Source organism: Martes martes (genome assembly GCF_963455335.1).
Source record: "Martes martes genome assembly, chromosome: 8".
NCBI lineage: Eukaryota > Metazoa > Chordata > Mammalia > Carnivora > Mustelidae > Martes > Martes martes.
In genome coordinates this window covers 86,984,569-87,004,180 of record NC_137895.1, presented here as the reverse complement: position 1 = coordinate 87,004,180, position 19,612 = coordinate 86,984,569, and the positions used below count along the sequence as shown (strand labels likewise).

General features: G+C 57.3%; 2 protein-coding genes across 3 annotated transcripts in view; both read right to left on the bottom strand.

The window, feature by feature from the left end:
- Positions 1-361: 361 nt before the first annotated feature.
- ACVRL1 (activin A receptor like type 1) lies at positions 362-15,280 on the bottom strand. 2 transcript variants are annotated; one of them, XM_080811891.1, is made up of 10 exons: positions 14,915-15,280; positions 10,327-10,394; positions 9,519-9,770; positions 9,112-9,323; positions 8,765-8,864; positions 8,286-8,432; positions 7,709-7,984; positions 6,896-7,093; positions 3,867-3,997; positions 362-2,670 (listed from the first exon to the last, which is right to left on the bottom strand). In XM_080811891.1, the coding sequence occupies exons 2-10, from the start codon at positions 10,388-10,390 to the stop codon at positions 2,536-2,538; spliced, it is 1,515 nt and encodes a 504-aa protein (XP_080668017.1). In that variant the 5' UTR covers positions 10,391-10,394; positions 14,915-15,280; the 3' UTR covers positions 362-2,535. The 2 variants fall into 2 exon arrangements, with proteins under 2 accessions (XP_080668017.1, XP_080668018.1); XM_080811892.1 differs by lacking the exon at positions 14,915-15,280 and having other exon boundaries at positions 10,327-10,465.
- ANKRD33 (ankyrin repeat domain 33) overlaps positions 14,911-19,612 on the bottom strand; it is a gene marked incomplete at both ends in the record, with an annotated part of 14,798 nt that continues 10,096 nt past the window's right edge. Inside the window, 2 exons of the mRNA XM_080810259.1 lie at positions 14,911-15,080; positions 15,337-15,510. Coding sequence (XP_080666385.1) covers positions 14,911-15,080; positions 15,337-15,510 — 344 coding nt within the window. The remainder of the gene's footprint in view (positions 15,081-15,336; positions 15,511-19,612) is intronic.

The window sequence follows — 19,612 nt, the reverse complement described above, 5'->3', positions numbered from 1 at the left end:
CCGGCATAGCGCACGCACGCTGCGCCCAGCGCGCGGGAGTCGGTCCCGTGCCGGGAAGGGCCAGCGGGTCCCGGCGCAGGGGCGGGGCGGGAGGCGGCTGCTAGGCAGCCGTCCGCCAGCAGAGGGCGGTGTGGCAGGCGCCGCGAGAGCCGGCTGCTCCCAGCTGAGGGACGGAACTGAGATTTGCGCCGCTGTGAGGGTCGGTGCGGCGGGGTCTGTGCCAGCTGTGACTTGTCCCCGAAGGGCAAAGACCGGTCATGATGCTCTGGGACCCACTCCTTCCCTGCCACCTCAGGTTTTCTCTGCGTCAAGCCACTACAGAGGCACCAACCAGCCTGGGAAAACTCAGCAGGAGCTGGTGATTCAATCACGGTTTATTGAGGACCTACTATGTGCTAAGCACAACCTAAGTGCTCCCACAAGATCCCCAGGTGACAGACTGTAATTTGGGCCCTGTCACACCTTCCTACCCTCAGACAGGAGCACCAGGAGCACCAGGCACACTGCTCTCCCCAGGGCCTCCCTCCCTCCCTAGCCACCAGCTACTCTTTCCCAACAGAGAGGCCCCTGTCACTCCACCTCCTGCCTCAGACATTCTCCCCCTCAGGGACTTTCCAGCCTCACGGGGAGCTGAGGCCTTCCATTTCTGGCTGTGGAGTCCCAGGAGGAGATGCTTTGTTCCCCTTCCCCCAATCCAACAGAGATAAAAATCTGGCATGGGGGGTGGGTGGGGACTGGCTCCTGGGCTGGGTGGGTTCCAGTGACCAGAAGACATGAAAGTGCCCGAGCTCATCTGAGGACCCAGCAGGTCCCTCTCACTTTCTGTTTTCACCCAGTTTCACTTCCTGGTTGTGCTGTGGGCCTTGCACAACATGGGGAGACAGGCCTGGGAAAGTGCCACTGTGGCTGGCGGAAGTAGCACACAGGCTGCCTGGGGAGGTTGTGCTGGGTCATTCACCGCAGGAGGGAGGAGGCTGTGATTTTGTCACCTGCTGTGGAAAACTGAGGGTCCTTTTCCACTGTGCCCTGAGGCCTGAGATGCTAGGTCTTCCAAGCTTGGAACTGTCCTTGTCCCTAGCCTGAGCGCCCCATCCCCCAACCCTCAGGCTCTACTTTCAATCCACCAACCTCCAGCCCATCCACCCACCCAGGGTTTGGGATAACCTCTTCATGGCACGGACCTACACCCTTGACACGGCCAAATGCTGAACTTTCCATGTGTTTCGCCACAGCCACCAGGTTCTTCCTAGACACACACTGTCTGGGGCCTGGCCAAGGCTGTGGGCCTGGGCCAGGGGCCAGTGGAGAGCAGGAATCTGGGTGCTGGAGGCTTACTGGCTAGAGCCAAATGTCTTCTGAGCCTTGGAGGCCCTGCAGGAAGCCAGCCCTCAGTCTTTCTCAGCCCTGGACAGAGAGGCTAAGCCACAGAGTGGGTTGAGTGGCCTGCCAAAAGGCCCAGGGCTGTCTGAATCGAAGGATGGCCGCTGGTTTGAGTTAAAGCGGGAATTGGAGCTTGTAGAATTTGTCTAGGAGACCTTTCAGGCACTCCTGGCCTCAGATTAAGTCATTTTTAAGTCCCCACCTTGAGGCAAACTACCAGGGCTGGGGCAAAAGGAGCAGAAGGAACAGATGAACTGACTGACCCCTGACACAGGCTGAAATGTCAAAGAAAACTAGAGCTGACAAAACCTCAAAGGACATCAGGACTGAACCTTCCAACAGGTAGATGAGGAAACAAAGGTTCCAGACCATGAAGACTTCATTCTTGTCCCGTAGAGCAATTGCCCAGAACCAGAACATGGGTCTCCTGACTCCCAGCTGAGCCTTTCCCCAGCTGTGCTTGGCTTTAGCGTCTCCCCGTTGTTCTGAAGGTCCTGGGCCTCCCCCATCTGACAGACTACCTCTCCGCAGTCCTCTGACCCAGCCACGCCTGCAGCAGGATTCCTTGGGTTTAACGCCCTAAGAAGTGAGCTAGGAAGGGCATGGGGAAGGAGCCCAGGATGAGGCCCCAGCTCTCCCAGGCGGCTGGCGCTCGGCTGGTGGGGTCATGTCCAGGAGACAGAGGCCCCGGACAAGCCCACAGAGAGGAAATGATGGACTGTGGGTGTGGGGCTGATGCCAGAGGCAGGATGTGTCCTGAAGGCTAGAGAGAACCCTGCGTCACCCTGGCAGCTCTGGTGGGGCAGCGGGGTTGACCGAGGGCAGGGGGAAAAGTGCAGGCCCGGGCTCTGGGCCCGAGACTGGGATTCCCTGGCCTGGCCACCCTGACTCTGGGGCCTCTTTCACATCCTGTCCTGGGGGTGGTAGGGACTGCACCGGGGGCATGAGGGTGAGGAGGGAGCCAGGCGTCAGGGAGCCTGCTGCTTTGAGCAGGCCAGACGGCGGGGGATCGGGTTAGACGGCGGGGGATCGGGTTTCAGCCCAGCTGTATTTTTGGCTGGATGAGCCGGCAGGCACAGCCGCCCCTGGGCCACTGTCTGCCTCCCCGCCCCGCATGCACTGCAGGCAGAGGGGAGTCGGGCTTCAGGCCTGTGGCTAGTGAATCACTTTGGGCTTCTCGAGACCGTTGCTCAGTTTCTGCAGTGTCTTCTTGATTCGCAGTGCAGTGAGGCGGGCAGAGGGGTTGGGATACCAGCACTCCCGCATCATCTGAGCCAGGCCTGAGAGGACCTGTTTGGGGGAAGGGTAGACACAGAGGAGAGGAAGCAGAGACCTGGGTCAGGGGAACCTGGAAACAGGGTGACAAGGAGGACGCCCAGAAATGGGGAGACAGAAGCAGGACAGAAAGGAAGAGAGTGGTGAGGAGGGAAAGAGGGAAGCCAGTGTGGTAAGGGAGGGGAGAATGGAAGCAAGGAGGAGAGGAGAGAGAGAGATAGAAGAAGAGGAAGATGGTGGAGTGAGAAGCGGGTGGAAGGCAGCAGGCAGGACGGAAAGACAGCTGCAACCCAGCTCTTCAGGTGCACTCAGGCCCCCTTCTGTGAGGAGGGTCTGTGGAATGCCTTATACCCACGCGCCATCTCCGCCAAGATCCAGGGAAGGGGAGATGTGCAAGCTTAGGGGCCCCTCCGCAGCCAGACCCCCTGTGCGGAGGGCAGCCTCTCCCAGCACTTCCACCAGCCCCGGCTGGGCCCAGCGGCCACTGGGGAAGTGCCCGAGGAGGAACCCAGCCCAGGGAGCTCAGTGGCCCCAGGGTGAGCCAACCTCAGAACTCAAGCTGCCCCCTGACAGGGAGTGTGTGTGTGTGTGTGTGTGTGTGTATGCAGAGCAGTGCATATATGTGGCTTTTTATGGATATGCATGTTATACAGAAACATACATGTGTCTGTGCACCTATGTGTGTATCCATGTACATTTGCTCTTTCCAGAAACATTGATTGAGCGCTTATTGTCAGCCAGCCCAGCGACAGATAACAGGGAAGTGAGGAGGCGTGGGAGACATGCTCTTTGTCTGGCATGTCTGTGCACGCCACATATGTATCCATGAGGATATGTTTGTGTAGAAGCATGTGTGTGCCTGTATGTGTTTATGTACACACGTGTATGTGTCTTACGTATGCATGTGGAGGGTTTTGAGAAAAAAAAAAAACAAAAACAAAGAGCAACAATGAAAGTTCATAGCAAGAAATGCAGCTGAGAGACTCCGACTTTTCGGGCCAGAGGGAAGGTTTTGAACATCCCAGCATAACCCAAATCTCAGGGGTCCACAGGCCAGGGATGGGGGAGGGTGTCCCCAGAGAGGGACCCTGGACTCTATCCTCTGGAACCTCTCCAGGGGAGGCAAAGACCTCAGGCACATGCTCCCGGGGCCAGAACTCCCAGCTGTGAGCCACCACCCCGTGCCACCCCGGTCCCCACCGAGGCCTCACCGGGTCAGCAGCCAGCCGGTTGGGGATGGTGGGGGTCTGCTGATCAACACACACCACCTTCTTCATGTCCTCAAAGCTGGGGTCATTGGGCACCACATCATAGAAGGGTGGCCTGTAGTCCTCCACAATGCCTGAGGATGGAGGGGGGATGGGACTGTCACTTGGCTCCCCAGGAAGGCTCCATGCCACCCCAAGGAGAGCCCTGCCCACCTTCTGTCCCAAGTTCCAGAAAACCAGCTATCTGACCCACGCTAACCCTGAAAGGGCCTCTAAAATATAATCAATATGTTTACAAATAGTAAGAATTATGGCTATTGATGGTGCACCTGGGTGGCTCAGTGGGTTAAGCCTCTGCCTTTGGCTCAGTGGGTTAAGCCTCTGCCTTCGGCTCAGGTCATGATCTCAGGGTCCTGGGATCAAGCCCCGCATCGGGCTCTCTGCTCAGCGGGGAGCCTGCTTCCCTGCCCCCTCCCCCTCCTGCCTCTCTGCCTACTTGTGATCTCTCTGTCTCTCTGTCAAATAAATAAATAAAATCTTTAAAAAAAAAAAAAAAGAACTATGGCTGTTGAACTTGCACTCACCAGAAGATGTTAGCCACTGTGCTATAAATACTTTCGTGCTCCCCCTTCTTCATCTTTGCCACAACCCCCTGGGTATTATTGTTACCTCTAGCTTACAGATGAAGAGACTGATGCTCAGGGAAGGTAAGCCCAAGGTTACACCACTAGTAAGGGCAGAGTCCAGGCTTAAACTCATCTCATCAGATTCTTAGGCTGGACCTCATTATAGTCTCTCCGTGGCTGCCTCCCACCCAGGGCCCAGGCACTGCTCCCAGGTCCCTACTCTCCCAGATATCTGATAAAACGTTTACTGGGGACGCCTGGGTGGCTCAGTCATTAAGCATCTGCCTTCGGCTCAGGTCCTGATCCCAGGATCCTGGGATCAAGCCCCACATTGGGCTCCCTGCTCAGCGGGAAGCCTGCTTCTCCCTCTCCCACTCCCCCTGCTTGTGTTCCTTCTCTCGCTGTGTCTCTTTCTGTCAAATAAATAAATAAAATCTTTAAAAACAAAAACAAAACACATTTACTGGCCATGTACGCTGTGCGGTGCCCTGTCCTAACTTCACAGCATTAAATCCTCACAACAATCCTGTGAGGTAAGTCATACCATTAGCTCCACTTTATGAACAATGGAACCAAGGCCAGAGGGGTGAAGAAACTTGGCTAAAATCACACACGTAAGTAAGTGATGGATTTAAGTGAGCCCAGACGCTCTAACCAAAGCCCACGCTCTTGATCTCCGAGCTCTGCTCACGGGAGGAGAGCTGGCCTACTGCTGGGGGACTATGTGGCACAGGGAGAAAGGGGTCTTTACCCAAGTCCACATAACAGCCACCCACTGTCAATGACAGCACAGGCCTCGCTGCCCCCCTCAGTCGCCAGTGCCGCTCCTCCCTAACGTCCCTTAGCAGGAACCTTCTGGAAAACGCTGCCTGCAGAGCTGCGGACAGCTCAGGCAGAAGAGGCCAGAACCAGAGAAGGCCCCCCAGACCCCTCCTCCTGCCCCTGCTTCCCAGCCTGAGGTGGGGGGCCATGGCCACACAGTCACAACCTCAGAAGAGCCCTACACCAGCTGTTCTCTCCATGGCCGGCTTCCAGGCCGGCCCCTGTGCCGCTCGAGCCCTAATCAGCGCTGCACAGAGGCCTGAGTGTGTCTAATGGGCCTTTAATCAGTGCCGGGGCTGACACCAGATTACAGTGTTTATAATGCGCCACGAATCTGTGTGGGGCTGACAGAGCTTCCCTCCGCCCCAGGAGCCTGCAGTCAGCCTCCCCCATCAGCCCTGGCCAGGCCAGCCCTCTCTTTCCACACGCAGCCTCGTCCAAGGGGCCTTGGCTCCTTCCAGGTGCCCCCTGCCCCAGCCAATGTTAGCCTAGGAGTTCACACCTGAAGGGACAGGAATCTGAGCCCTTCGAGAGTCTCCCAGAGGGACTGGTTGGTTACACTCTGCCCTCCAGCTGTCAATGCTAAGGGGAAATGAAGCCTGGCCTGGGGGTGGCTACTAGCAAATGCTCAGGAAATGAAAAGGTCCCTGTCCCCAAGGAGCAGAGCTCCAGTCATATCCTGAGGTTGTCCCCAACCTGTCAGGACAGTCAGCAATCCCTCCCCATAGACAGCCTCCATGGAGACTGACAAACCTCCCCCAACCTGGTCCAGACCACCACCCAATATTCATCCACCCCAGGGCAGGGAAGGCACCAGCCCCAGGGCTACCCCTGTCCCAGCCAGCAGGAACAGGGTCCCTCCACCTGCTTCCCAGCCCATTCACAGGCACCCTCAGTCATAATGAGGCAGTGATAAGCAGGCAGTGTAGACGCTATTCTATCCTGCATTTTTGTAGCAAAGAAACTACAGCCCCAGAGTCTGACATCCTGGATTTCAGACCCGGAGCTGCCTCCAGCCCTCTGTAATTCTGAAGGTACTGAGGTCAGTACCTTCACCTGGGAAATGGGGACGATACTGTGTCAGGCATTCATTACTACAGTAAATTGCCACGAATATTTACCGAGCCCCAGAATAGCTTCAGATACTATCCTGGGATTATCTCAACAACTTGAGCTGTCTTCATTCCCCTTTTCAAATGAAACTGAGACACAGAGAGGTTAAGTAACCTGCCCATGGTCAGTGGCAAGGTCAGAAATGGAGCCCAGGCGGTGTGATTCCCAACCCACGCTCTTAACCACGAAGTGACACCACCCCTGCCAACAGGGGACAATATACTAGGATAATACATGGATATAACATGTTTAAGCTCAATAAAAGTTAGCCGCTACTGATATTTCTGTTATTATCCAGGCTTTCACAGCCAGACTCGCAGACTCCCAGAGTCACACCTTAAAAGGTCACTCAGTTGAGCCCTCAGACCATGGACACCATCTGTGGCAGGAGGCCCCTATCTCCTGCCTGTCCCCCTGTCTATCCATCTGCCCCAGGCCTCTTCCCCGACCCTGCGCAGGGCAGGCCCTCACCGTTGACAATGGTCCGACGGGCAATCTCCCATAGCACCAGGCCAAAGGCCCAGATGTCTGTCCACTTGTAAGACTCGAAGCAGTCGGTGCGGATCTGTTCTTCCAGCACCTCGGGGGCCATGTACCGCTTGGTGCCCACTCGTGGGTTGTTCCCGATGTCCAGGTAATCACTACCCTGGGAGTGCATCACAGCCAGGCCTGTGGGGACCGGGCCTGTCACTCCTGCCACTCAGCTGAGCCCCCAGACTCCGGGGTGGCCCCAGAAGCTGGGGTGCAGGAGGCAAGGAGGGCATGGAGAGAGATGGTGGGACATGGAGCAGCAGGCAGACAGACACCTGCCCGGAGGCCGGCTGGGAGACCACACCCCCGGGCCCACCTGTCCCTGGCATGCTTGGCTTGTGTAGCCCTCCTGCTAGGTGCCCAAGTGCCCAGAGAGATGTGAGTCGGCAAGGCAGGCGTTATTGTGCCCATTTCACAGAGCAGAACCCCGAGGCCTGGTGAGGGGAGCAATGCAGTCAAGTGAAGCCAGAGGGACAACCCAGGTTCCTAGTACCCTGCCCCTTTCTCCCAAGTGCTGGAGCCCAGGCAGTAGGCCAGAAGGAGTCTGGGCTTGCAAAGCCGCCAGGCAACTCGCGGGGCTCTTGCAGAGGTGAAATAGACAACCCACTCGCCAGGAGATTTTAAAGCACCGATCAGAAGCGTCGTTGTCAACACACACACACACACACACACACACACACACACAGGACAAAGCGGGAGGGAGGGTGCTCGAGCCCACGCCTGGCCAGCGCCCGCCCCTGCCCAGCAGCTCACCCAGGTCAGCGATGCAGCACTGCAGGTTGCTCTTGACCAGGACGTTGCGGCTTTTGAGGTCTCGGTGGGCAATGGCAGGCTTGCCCTGCGTGCCAAAGATCTCCACGTGCAGGTGAGCCAGGCCGCAGGCGGCTGACACAGCTAGCCTCAGGGCCAGCTGCGGCTCCAGCGTCTGCCTCTGCAGAAAGTCGTAGAGCGAGCCGTGCTCATGGTAGTGCGTGATGAGCCACAGCTGTGTGCTCGAGTTGCGAGAGGTCATGTCCGAGGCGATAAAGCCTATGGGCAGAGGGTCCATAGATGGCTCAGCCGAGGGGCAAGGGAGAAAGGAGGCTGGACTGATCGGGGTCAGGGTCAGGGCTGGGGACAGAGGAGAGATGGTCAGGGCAAAGATGGGGCTGGGGTGGAGGCTGGTCTGGCTTAGGTCAGAGAGGGACCTGGAGTCAGAGGTAGGGGCTGAGGAGCCGACGGGTGTCCTTCAGGACTAGGTCAGCGTCGCCAGGCCTGACTAGGTCAGGGACTCCAGTCCTGAGGGCAGGGGGCTGAAAGCCCCGGATCTGGCTTAGTATTCCCCACTTACCGAGGATGTTGTCGTGTCTGAGCAACACTGTATTATAGATCTCAGTCTCCCGGAACCAGGACTGTTCATCCCTTGAAGAGAAGATCTTGACGGCCACGCTTTCACCATGCCACAGGCCACGCCACACCTCGCCATAGCGACCCTTGCCTGATCCAAAGGTGGGAGGGATGGTAGAGGTCACATATGGGCACACACAGCCCTTGGGCATGGGGAACCCCAGAAGAAACCCCCATCTTGGTGCTGCACTGACCCCAATTGCAAAATCCTGATGTTTGTTTCTCTTAGTCCAGCCCCAGCCCCATTTGCCTGGCTACCCCAGCATCTGCAGAAGGTCTCGCCTTGACCCATCTCCGGGCCACTCCCTACCCAGCAGAATTCCCACTCGGGGCCTGGCCCTGCCTATGACTCGGAGGCCAAGAGCTTGCTCACTCCTGCAAGCTCACAGGAGCCCTTGGTCCCACCTCCCCTCCACGGCTCACCTACACACTCCACGAGGGCCACCTGCCGTGCCACTGTCCTTTGCACCAGGAAGGGGAGTCCTGAGCCACTGCCCGTGGTGCAGTCACTGTCCAGGAGATCCTGAGGGATACGGACAGGCCACTGACAGGCTGCACCACCTGGCCCAGGCCATTTCTTCCTCCTTAAGCTGGGACCCAATACTGTCCTCATGTGCTCCTCACTCGCCCAGCAACCCCCACCCCCCAGATCTCTGAGTGTCTGCGATTGCACCTTTCTTGGTTACCTGTCCCTCGGCACCCCCTTTGGTTCTGTGGCACCTGTCTCCCCGCCTCCCCAACCCGCATGCCAGGTTCTCCCAAGCCCATACCCCCAGCATGCTGTCCCCCTGCTCGGATGCCTTCAGGATGAGGCTGGACTCGCCCAGCTCGCTGTGCAGGGCCCGCTGCTTCTCCTGCCTCCGCCGGACATGCCACAGGCCCAGGGCCCCCAGGGCCCCCAGGGCCAACAAGGCCAGCACGGGGCCCAGGATCAGAGGCAGCTGGCCATCTACCTTCGGCTGCTCCGGAGGAATTTGGGTGGCTGGTGGAGGGGGGGACACGGAGGCCCAGCTACCACCAGGCCAGATTCCCCCACCTGGCCACTCTGCCAGTCAGATCCCAGGGTCCTGCCTCCCCTCCTCCCACCACCCCTCCTTGCCAGAGTGTGAGGTGGGAGCAGGGCAGGGAGGAAGGGTCAGAGAGGATGGGAAGGGCCGGCTGGGGTGGCCGCACGTACCCTCCAGGACCAGGGACACGTTGTGGTTGCAGAGGGAGCTGTAGCAGCAGTAGTGGTTGACGAACTCGGTGGGGCGTCCCCGGCACAGCTCCTCATGCAGGCTCCCGCAGCCCCGGTGCTCCTGGGGCTGCCGGCCCTCCTCCCGCACCAGCACGACCGTGCACCAGAACCCCTGGCAGGTAGGGCCCCTGCACTGTGGGCTCTCACAGGTGCAGGTGACCAGCGGGCCCCGAGAGGGCTTCATGGGGTCACCTATGAGACACACTGGAAGCTCAGCCACTCTGGGCCCCACTCCCAGGCCAGGCCTCACACCTGTGTCTGTCCTGTTGCCCCTCCCTTCTGGCCTCTCAAACACAACCCGTGAGGCCTTTCTCCTTTACTCCCATCCTTAGATTATCCTTCCTTCTAGAACCTTATCCTCTGACATGATGAGAACCAGGCTACTGTCCCCTCCCTGATCCTAGGACCTTCCCTCTGGGTTCTAGGCCCAGCTCTGGCCCCCAGCCCCAACCCTGAGTGCTCTCCCAGGCCCTTCCTGTCAATGTCCCCACTCTCTGCACCCCCCAGATAGAGGTGCCCAATGTGGAGGCCAGTAGAGCATCAGCCCATGGGTTTGCATCAGAAGGACACAAAGGAGGGCTGGGGTAGCAAGGGGGTTACTCTAACTAAGCCTGCCTCCCACCCTCCAGCCAAGCTCCTAAGTAGCCCCTCTCTCTAGCTCCTCAAATTCAGCCCCAGCAAGAGCTGAACCCAGCCAGCTCTTTCCCCATTCTGGCCTCTGTCCCCTACCTGCTTCCCTAGTACTTACCCTGGGTCAGGCCCAAGGCCATCAGGAGCATCAGAAGGCCTCTCCTGGGGGGGTCCAAGGTCATGGTCCTTGAAGAGGAGAGGGGGTGAAGTAAGGTCTGTGAAATGTGATCCCCTCGGCGTTTTCAGCCACTGACTGTGGGTCCCTCCCACCCAGAGGAAATTACTGGGAGTTTTTTGGGGGGGCAGGGAGGCCTCCTCCCTACTCCCTGTGTCTGGCTTTGGGGCGGGGCCTGCAGGGGAAGTCCTGGTTCACTTCCCCATGGAAACCATCCTGTTAGGGGTAGAGGGTGGGGGAGCCATGTTTAAGTGACAGAGAGTTTGGGGGACTCCCAGCTCTTTACCCCTGCTTCTGAGTTCAGACTGGAGAGCAGAGAGGGCATGGGGCCAGGGTGCAAGGAGCTTCTCTTCAGCATTCCCCCCCACCCGTCGGTCCTCCGCTCCTGCCCACCCCCTCCCTGTCCACCCCTTTCCCAGTGCCCCCACCCTCCCCCCCAAGCACTGGCTGCCTCAAACATAAACAGGCTCCTGTCTTCACTTCCTGCCATTCAGGGTCCCGCCAAGCTGGGAACAGGAATCAAGATTGTTTAGATTGGGGTCTGGATAGAACAGGCAGGAGTCACACACAGTAGAGAGCTCCGGGTGTGTTCTCAGGGCAGGCTGGGGTGGCTACAGGGTCTGGAAGAGCCACTTGGGGCTGGGACCGCCCCATGACAGAATTCTAGGGTGACACCTTGGGAACCACAAAGCCCAGCTCCTTATTTTAGAAAAGATAGAGATTAAACCTCAGACAACCCAGGAGACTCGTCTAAGGTCAAACTTGTCCAAGGTCAGTGGCAGTAACAAGAGTACACCCCAGGTGTTCAGACTCCCAGGCCACTGCTTCCTCCATTCTGTCTCCCAATCCAGGTGACAGCCTGGGTCTGAGCCCTCTGGGCTGTAACAAGCATACAGATCTTGAACAGCGCTGGCTCACACCAGGTGCGAGGAGACCCCTCTACGCCTCACCAGATTTTAAGACACCCGCTCTGAGCCATTCCCTGGCCCCCTCCCTTCTCTCTCCTTGCTGTCCTGAGAAGGGGTGGGGGTAGGGCCAGTGAACGTGGGAGGGGAAGTGAAACATACTTAGGCACTGTATGTTTGACCTTCCATGGCTGGTTAAGGTTGAACTTTTCCAGAAGTGTGGTAGAGAGGGTTAGGGAAGTAATTCTGATCTAGGATAGTCCCCAACCCAGGTCCCAAACCATCTAGTACTCCAGAAGTCACCCCCTTCTTCATTTCTCAAAGGCTGAGAAGAGGATAAGGGTTGACACTGCAGCAAGGACTGAGGTCAGACAGCAAGAAGGACTTTCTGAATGGTGGCGAGGGTGCGGATGTGTGCCTGGCGACTGGATCCCCAGGCAGGAGCAGCTAACACGAGGGAGTGGGAGTGACTTCTGGCATAACCCAGGGAGGCTGGGAGGGCTGGCTGTCTGGCCACATGGGCTTTGGCAGGCCCATAGTCTAAGAATGGTACCAAATGAAGCTCCATGGTGTTGAGGCCCTGAGGGCATGATGGTGTGTGTGTGTGGGGGGGGGGAGGTTCGTGGGCCTCTCTGGCTGGTGGCAGCTCTGGCCTTCCTGCCTGGGCTTCCTCTGCCCCAGAGGCCCAGGGCTGGGGGAGGAAATAGAGCTTTGGGCTGCTGCAGCTGTGTCCCCAGTCTCTTGCCTGACCTCCTGCCACTTCCCCCGCCACCCCTGGGCAGGCAGTGAGGACTCTGTCCAGCAGTGGGACTGGTAGCTGGAGAAGGAGCTCCAGAGGAGCGGAATTTGTCGCCTGGGGTAGGGGTGGGGAAGCCATCCGTGGAAGCCTTTGCTTGCCCAGAGAGCAGTTAAGGAGAAAGCATAGGGTAGGAAAGAAAGGGTGGATAACTGGAAGGATGAAGTCAGGCATCCTTTTCGGATCCTGTACCCATGCGTCCACTTCTCTGACTTTGCCCCAGTGTACCCCCCCTTACCTACTTTATTACTCATTAGAATTGCTTGAATCGCTTCGTTAGAAATGCACATTCTTTGGCCTTATCCCCCCCCCCCTTCCAAATTCTGACTTCAATCCATCTGGGACCAGCAAGAAGCATGCATTTTTAAAAAGGTCTCCAGGTAATTCTCATCAGTTGGCATGGGTACCACCCCCTGAGAAATGTGCCCTACACGGGGCTAAATCCGGGCCACGTTTTCATTTCGCTGTGCGGGCCCTGCTGGGTCAGGGACCAGGGTGCGGAGGGCAGAGATTCACTCCCACCAGGGCACCTCCCCTCTCCCACCCCCACCCTCCCCAGCTGGAGGAGCCACTGAAGAGGGAGGGCGGGGTGAGGGCTTTGTTCTCCTGCTTCCCAGGCTCAGCCACGGTGCAGGGAGGGCCTGGCAGCATTTGCAGAATCCGCCTCTGGTTGAATCTCGGGGATATGGGGGAGTAAAACTGGGACTCTCCCTCCAGCTTTTAGCCGGGCCCAGAATGGAGCGAGGTACAGGAGGGTGCTGTGTCTGGACCAGTCTGAACTCCCAGCGACCCTGCTGATCTGTCCGGAGACCTGACTCCAGCACAGACTCCCTGAGGCGGGTGGCATCCCTCCACTTCGAAGCTGGACGATCTGTGGACAGAAGCAGCGCCGCTGGGGGGCAGAGATCTGAGGTGCCAAGCTAATTTCAAATGTTAACTTACCACCATGAAAGCCTTCCTGATAAGATTGACTGTCTCTGAATACTATCCATGGGCTAAGGACTCAGTTTTCATGGTTAATCTCATTTAATCCTGGCAACCACCCAGGGGGGAAACTGAGGCTCGGGAACACTAAGTTTCTTGTCTGCGATCACCACCTGTGTCCTGATCAACTTACGCTGCTAGGAATAAATACTCCCTTGGACATTTCCTGCCTCCAATTCCTTGGTGTTCAGTGAGTCCCTCAAAGGCGGAAAGAGAGCAAGCGGGGTTTGCGGACAGTAACAGATGGCACACAGCTGTTGTCATCGCCGAGTGCCCGATGCGGGTTTGTTTAGATGTGAAGACAGAAATCATCTGCTTGCTGTAGGCTTGGTCTTAAGTGGAAGAACCAGAGTCAGGGTGCACCCAGAAGGTGGCTGTCATTCTGCTTCTCCCCAGCACACTCTAGGAATTGTCACAGGGCTGGAAGAGCCTCGCTTCGCATGTCAACAGGTCTTAGCCAAACAGCACAGACTAGCTGCCCTTCCCATACACACAGCACTTTCAGCGGCATCATCTCCCTGGCCCTTCACGGCCAGGGTGATGGAGCATCAAGCCTGAATCTTAGGGCCAGACAGAAAGCGCAGGCAGCACCGGACAGCACAGGGGTCGGGGTTCAAATCCTGCCTCTGCCTGGGTTCAAATCCTGCCTCTGGGTTCAAATCCTGCCTCTGCCACTTAGAGCTATGAGATGTGGGGCAAGTTACTTCAACTTTCTGAGGCTTAGGCTTCCCCACACACAAAAAAATGAAAATAAGAAGAGTGCTCATTTCAGAGGTATGCTGTACTTATCTAGCAGAAAACTAAATGACATACAGTTAGCACCTAATAAATGCCACCCAAAGTGCAACAGCACCATTTACACCATCCATGGGGCTTTGGACAAGTGACGCAGGTCCGAAACTCTTTCCCTTTCAGGAGGATGGGCATAATAATCCTGTCTTGCTAAACTGTGGCCAGGATGACATGAGAGAAATGGAGCTCAGTGTATAGTACTACATAGTAGGTACTACATAGTAGGTACTCATAGTAGGTACTCTAAGACTACGTAGTAGGTATTCAATAAATGGTAGCGATTTTTACCACCCAATGAGATGGGAGGTGAGAGGGATCAGGGCAAATGGGGCAGAGAGGGATCAGAGAGGATCGAGCCTGACTCATCCAGAAACCCCTCCTATAGAGAGGCCAAGGGCTACAGTCCACTATGCCCTTGTCCTTCAAGAAGAAAAGGGGGTGGGTGGCCAGGCCAGAGATGCCCTTAACAGCACTGACCTACAGGGCCGGCTGAAAATCTGGGGTCCCAGCCTGCAGGGAGATTGGGAAAGCCTCTGGCCTGGATCCCCAGGGAAGGCCATGGCATGGGGATTATCTGACCGTGTAGGGTTTGGAGGTGAGGTTTTTTCGAGGGAATTACAGTGGCAGGTGCCTTATGCAAGAGCTGTAGAGGCTGGACCGGGAAAGGTGGGCTTCCAGGGGACGCTCAGGAAGTAGACACTCCCTCCCAGGTGAAGGCAGCTGCCTGGACAGACTCGGGGGTCCCCCGTCTGGGAAGAAGAGCAGGAATCCCTTCTGCCCACTTACAGATGAGGCTAGGGGAACACAGAAGTGAAGTGACTAGCCCCAGGAGCCAGAAGTTTTCTGATTCCCAGCCCGGTTTCGGCCCAGTCTGTTCCAGTCTCAGATGGGGTCACGGGCAGATGTGCGGGGAAGGTGAGGGGCAGCGCGCCCCAGTGAGGAGCGGGACTGACCCTACGGCGACCTCTCTGAGACGCTCTCTGGGATCTGCCCCAAGAAAGGCCTCTGCAGGGTTGAGGGGCGGGGGTCAGGCGGCCCGCGGACCTGGACTCACCTCTGGGCCCGCCCTGCGGGCAGCGAGCCGGGCACGTCGCCTCCCCGGCGGAGGCCGCGGTAGCCCGGCGAGCGCTGGACGGCGGCGCGGGTCGTGTGCGGCCCGGGACGGCGCTGGGACCCGGGAGGGGCTCCCTCGGCGCGGATGGCGCGGCGGCCTCCCGGGACTGGGAAAGGGGCTGGAGCAAAAATGTTTCTTATTCCAGCGTCTTCCTGCCTGGCCCGGCTCCACCACTCCCTCCTAATAAACCGTTTCCTATTGCCCAACTAGCCGACGGGCCGCCTGCTCGCCCCTTGCTGGGGCCGCAGGGCCCGGACCATCCCCCGCACGGCTCCCAGACCCCGAGGGCAGCCGCCCCCCGCGGCCGCCCCCCCACCCCCCCGCCCTGGGATCGCGGCTGCGTCCCGGCCCGAGCCTCCCACATCCGCCTCTCCGAGGGGGCGGGCCTTGGACTCGGGCGGCTGGGGGTCTCGTGGGGACCAGGCCCGGAGCCGTGGGTCCAGGAGCCAAGGCTGGAGGCACGATCTGAGGGTCCAACCGAGGAGGGGATGGAGGGGGAGGCGGCCCCTCGCGCTCTGAGCTGCGGAGGGGGCGGCCTGGAATCCGGGACTGGAAGGGGGGCACCGAGGGAAGGACCACGGGGAGACGGGGGCAGGGGAGGGGACGTACCTGTCCTCCCACCCTCAAGTCTCTGGTCCCGGGCCTAGAAGGCTCGAAGCAGCCCGGGCAGAGTTTGGGGCTGGCAGGGTCCGAAATATTTTAGTCCCGCCCTCTCCGCCCCCTACCCCCCCCCCCAAAGACTCCCCACTGGGTCCAAATCCCTCAGCCTCCTCCCTCTTGCCCCTTCACCCCCTCTTGTTCACTCCCCTCTTCCGCAGGCTCCCTGGCTCAGCGCAGGGTAAACAGGCCCCATGGGACTGCTCTGGGTCAGTGGTGAGAACAGTGGAGCCCCTCCAGCCACAGCACAGCTCAGTGACAAGGATGCCTCCCCCTACAAGGCTTGGACCGATACAGGGAGAGGCTAGGAACGGCCTTGGGACTGCCCCCTTCCAGGCAGGCCCCTCACCCCACCAAATGGAGATGGGGACTGGAACCTATGTGGGGACACTGATGGGACAAGGCAGACAAGGCTCTGGGGAGGGGAGCAGAATGGCTTCTCCCCCAGAGAGAGACTTGCTCTTCCTCCAGATTCCTTTACAGAGGCTCAGAACACTGACATCATCGGCTTGCTTTGCTCCAACCACTGGGAGCACCCTGAAGGCAGGACTTCATTTCTAGCCTCCTCCTTACCCACAAAGACCCTGAAGTCTGGGAATCCAGACTAGTTGTGTAACCTCAGACAAGTGACACCTCTCCACACCTCATTCCCCCGTCTGCTAAATGGGCGTGATCACAATTGCCATCGTGAAAATGAAGGCAATGATGCTTATCCTAGTGCAGAGTGAAAATGCTAGCTGGCATCAAAGAACGTGTTAAATTAATAAATAAAAAAGCTGGGGAGGGGCACCTGGGTGGCTCAGTGGGTTAAGCCTCTGCTTTCCGCTCAAGTCATGATCTCAGGGTCCTGGGATGGAGCCCCCGCTCTGTGCTCAGCAGGGAGCCTGCTTCCCCCTCTCTCTCTGCCTGCCTCTCTGCCTTCTTGGGATCTCTCTCTTTCTCTCTGTGTCAAATAAGTAAAATCTTTAAAAAAAAAAAAAAAGCTGGGGTGGAGGTAGCCTTGGAGCAAAGCGGAAAGAGCAGGTATTGGAAGCTGAAGTGAAACTCTAAGGTGTCTTCCTCTATGAAGATTGTGTAAAATGGGCCAGGGACGCCCACCCTCTCCTGGGAACAGAGGCTGGGGGGACATCAGCTAAAGGCTCAGCCAGCCATCAACTGCTGACTGACCTCACTTCCTCCGCTGAAACCCTCCCCAGCCCTCACCCCACAGCTGCTTCACAGCTCCGGGAGCATTGTGAATTCCAGAACCAAGGCACACCCAAATTTCAGTGTCAGGATAGAGCTGTGTCCTGCAGCCAATAGGAAGTACTATGGGATTACCGTATCTGCTCTTCCAGATTATAGCGGCCACTTCGGAGTGTGGCCTCCCGTCCATCTCTCATACCCACTCTCCCCCCGCCCCGCTCTGGCTTCTGATAAACTTCTCCCAATCCCAGCCCATGGATCTCTGTTCTGGGAGGTGGAAGTGGGGGCTCCCCCAAGGGAAGCACTCATTTTGAGACATACAGCAAGCACTTAAATAGTGACACAGCTAGGTCTGAGTTGCTGGTGAGAGTCAGCAGGGACGGGGAACTTTATCTGGGAAGGGGTCATGAAACAGATGAAGGAGGGTCGGGTTTGAAGGAGGAATGCAGGGCCCCATGGGGAACTGGGGAACCTCCCACCTCGCCAGAGCACTGAGCCCCCTGGATTCCGACTGGGGCTCTCTCAGACTTCCTGTGATCCTCATGGGTTCTAGAGCACCCAGAGAACCGGGGGAAGGCACCGGAGAAGGGATACAGAGTTGGAGAAAGCCCTGGAGACTCAGCCCAATGAGGAAAGGAAAAAGGAATTACAAACTGTGTCCAAGTGTACAAGATTAATTACTCAGAAAACCAGCTGTTCCCCATATTCAGTGAGGACAGAACAAGAGGAAACAGGCTGAAAAGGGCTATGATCTGAATTTACATATTCAGGAGAATTTCCCAGTGTGTGAAACAGGGTCCTCGAGATCCTAGGGAGGCACGTGGGGTGAACTTCCAGGAGGTTTTGACCTGTGGAAGGCAGGTCACGTGGAGTACCGCATGGGAGCAGATTGGACAATTTGTGCTTTCAGGCCCAGCTGTGAGTATCAGGTTCAAGCACTGCTTTTGACACCAGGGCGGGGCCAGTGGGACAGGTATTGGACCCAAGCAGATGGACAGGCTTGGCTTAATGCTCTGCCATTGTCATTTTGAAATTCTTAATCATGTTTGAATGAGGGGCCTTCCATTTGCATTTTGCACTGGGCCCCACAGATTATGTAGCTGGTTCTGCACCAGGATGAGTAGGAAGAAAAAGCAAGGGGAGGGGGCCGGTGCCACTGAATTAGCAGAGAGGGTGAGCTGGGCTTTGCTTCATTTAAATTGCGGAGTGGGAGATTTAGATCAGCCAACCTAGGGATTTTTCAAATGCAAGAAACATGGAAACAGTAGAACAAGGTTCTGCTACCTGAGGACGAAGAAGAACCGTGGGTCTCCTTTAGGAGAGAAGTTGGGCAGATACCTGTGAATTCCGTTTGTCCATTTATTCAACACAGAGGACAGAGCGAGCTTTGTGGGCTGGACGCGGCCTGAGTTTTGCCTGGAGGGGGAGGGAGAAGCAACCTCTCCAGGTCTCCTTCAGCTCTGAGCGGAAGCACCATCAATCGTGTCTTAAAGACAACACTAAACCAGGGGTCATGGGGCCTGTGTTTCGGGCCTGGATCACCTCTCTGGGCCTCAGTTTCTTCCTCTGGACACTGAGGGATTTAAACCAGATACTTCCGAAGGTCGTGCCCAGACTTCTATCAACTTGTTTGGTTCTACAATTCAGAAAATGGTCTGGTCCCACCCGGCCGGTCCATCACGGCTCCGGTGGAAAGGCGACATGGCTGGTGCTAAGGTCTGGGGAGGGCACAGCAGCCAGAGCCCGCCCAGCCCTCCAGGAAGAGGCTGGCAGCCAGGGGCTGGATTGCCAGACTTGGAGCCACCGAGTCACCTTCCTCTTCCTCTCTAGCTCCTCCAGGATGTCCCCTAGGTGGGTTCATCCGCTCCTCGCCTACCCGTGGGCCATCAGGATGACTCATCCCAGGATGGAAGCCCTAAAGGAAGGGGTAGCATGTCAGGACAGCAGGACTGAGACTGGGCGGTGCCCACACAATGGCTCAGGGTGAGTTGGCCTACGGGGCAGCCTGGGGCTCTGCTCCAGCACCACCCCCTCCCCAGCAAGCCAGTGACCTCTGCACTGTCCCTCCCCACAGGCCCCCTCAAGGCTCCGACTTGTCCCCCAAACCAGCCCCACCACTGTGGGAAAGAGTCCTGGGCTTGGACTTGGAGCGTCCGCACACGAGCCTTCATCTCCACACCTGTGCCAGGTGCTGACCATTCTTTCTCTGCCACACTCTCTGCCTAAAGGCAAACGATCTGGGAGAATCCCCTACCAGCTGTAAAACCCACACAGATGTCTGGCTGTGTTCGAGAGGGAGGCTGAGCTGTGGGGTGGGAGAAAGAGCGTGAACCGGGAGGCAGGCGATCAGAGGCTCTGTTTCCTTACCCGGTTCCAAGACAAGTACCACCTGCTGCTTCGTGGGCTTCTAGGTACCTACATGAGGGCTAGCTATCCAGAGGAAGGCAGAGCCCGCTGCAGAGGACTTGGAAGGATAAGGTGACCGTTCCAGAAAAAAAATTCTAAAAATTCTAAAAAAAATTCTTAAAAAATTCCAAATAAGCAGGGTAGTGAAATAAAGAAATGGGATTCTGCAGAGAAACCTTATAAGGAGAAGCACCTGAGCCCAGCCCCAGACCCTCTTGCTGAGGCCCACCCCCTTCCCAAAGTCTCAGCTATTCCTTTCTCTGTCGTTCATTTGCTAACTCTGAATAGTATGTTCACACTGCTGTCTCTCCTTCTTTTCAGCTTTGTTGACGTCCGTTGACAAATAAAATTATAAGATATTTGAAGTGTGTATCATAAAGATTTCATACA

Bases quoted from the DNA above. Each gene is read 5' to 3' on its own strand.
- ACVRL1 (XM_080811891.1), bottom strand. From the start codon at position 10,390: ATGACCTTGGACCCCCCCAGGAGAGGCCTTCTGATGCTCCTGATGGCC. The intron at 7,094-7,708 runs GTGAGCTGCTGG...CGGTCCCCACAG, and splicing joins GTGCTGCATCGCTGACCTGG to GCCTGGCTGTGATGCACTCC. The intron at 2,671-3,866 runs GTGAGGCCTCGG...TCCCCCAAACAG, and splicing joins ACCGGCTGGCTGCTGACCCG to GTCCTCTCAGGCCTGGCTCA.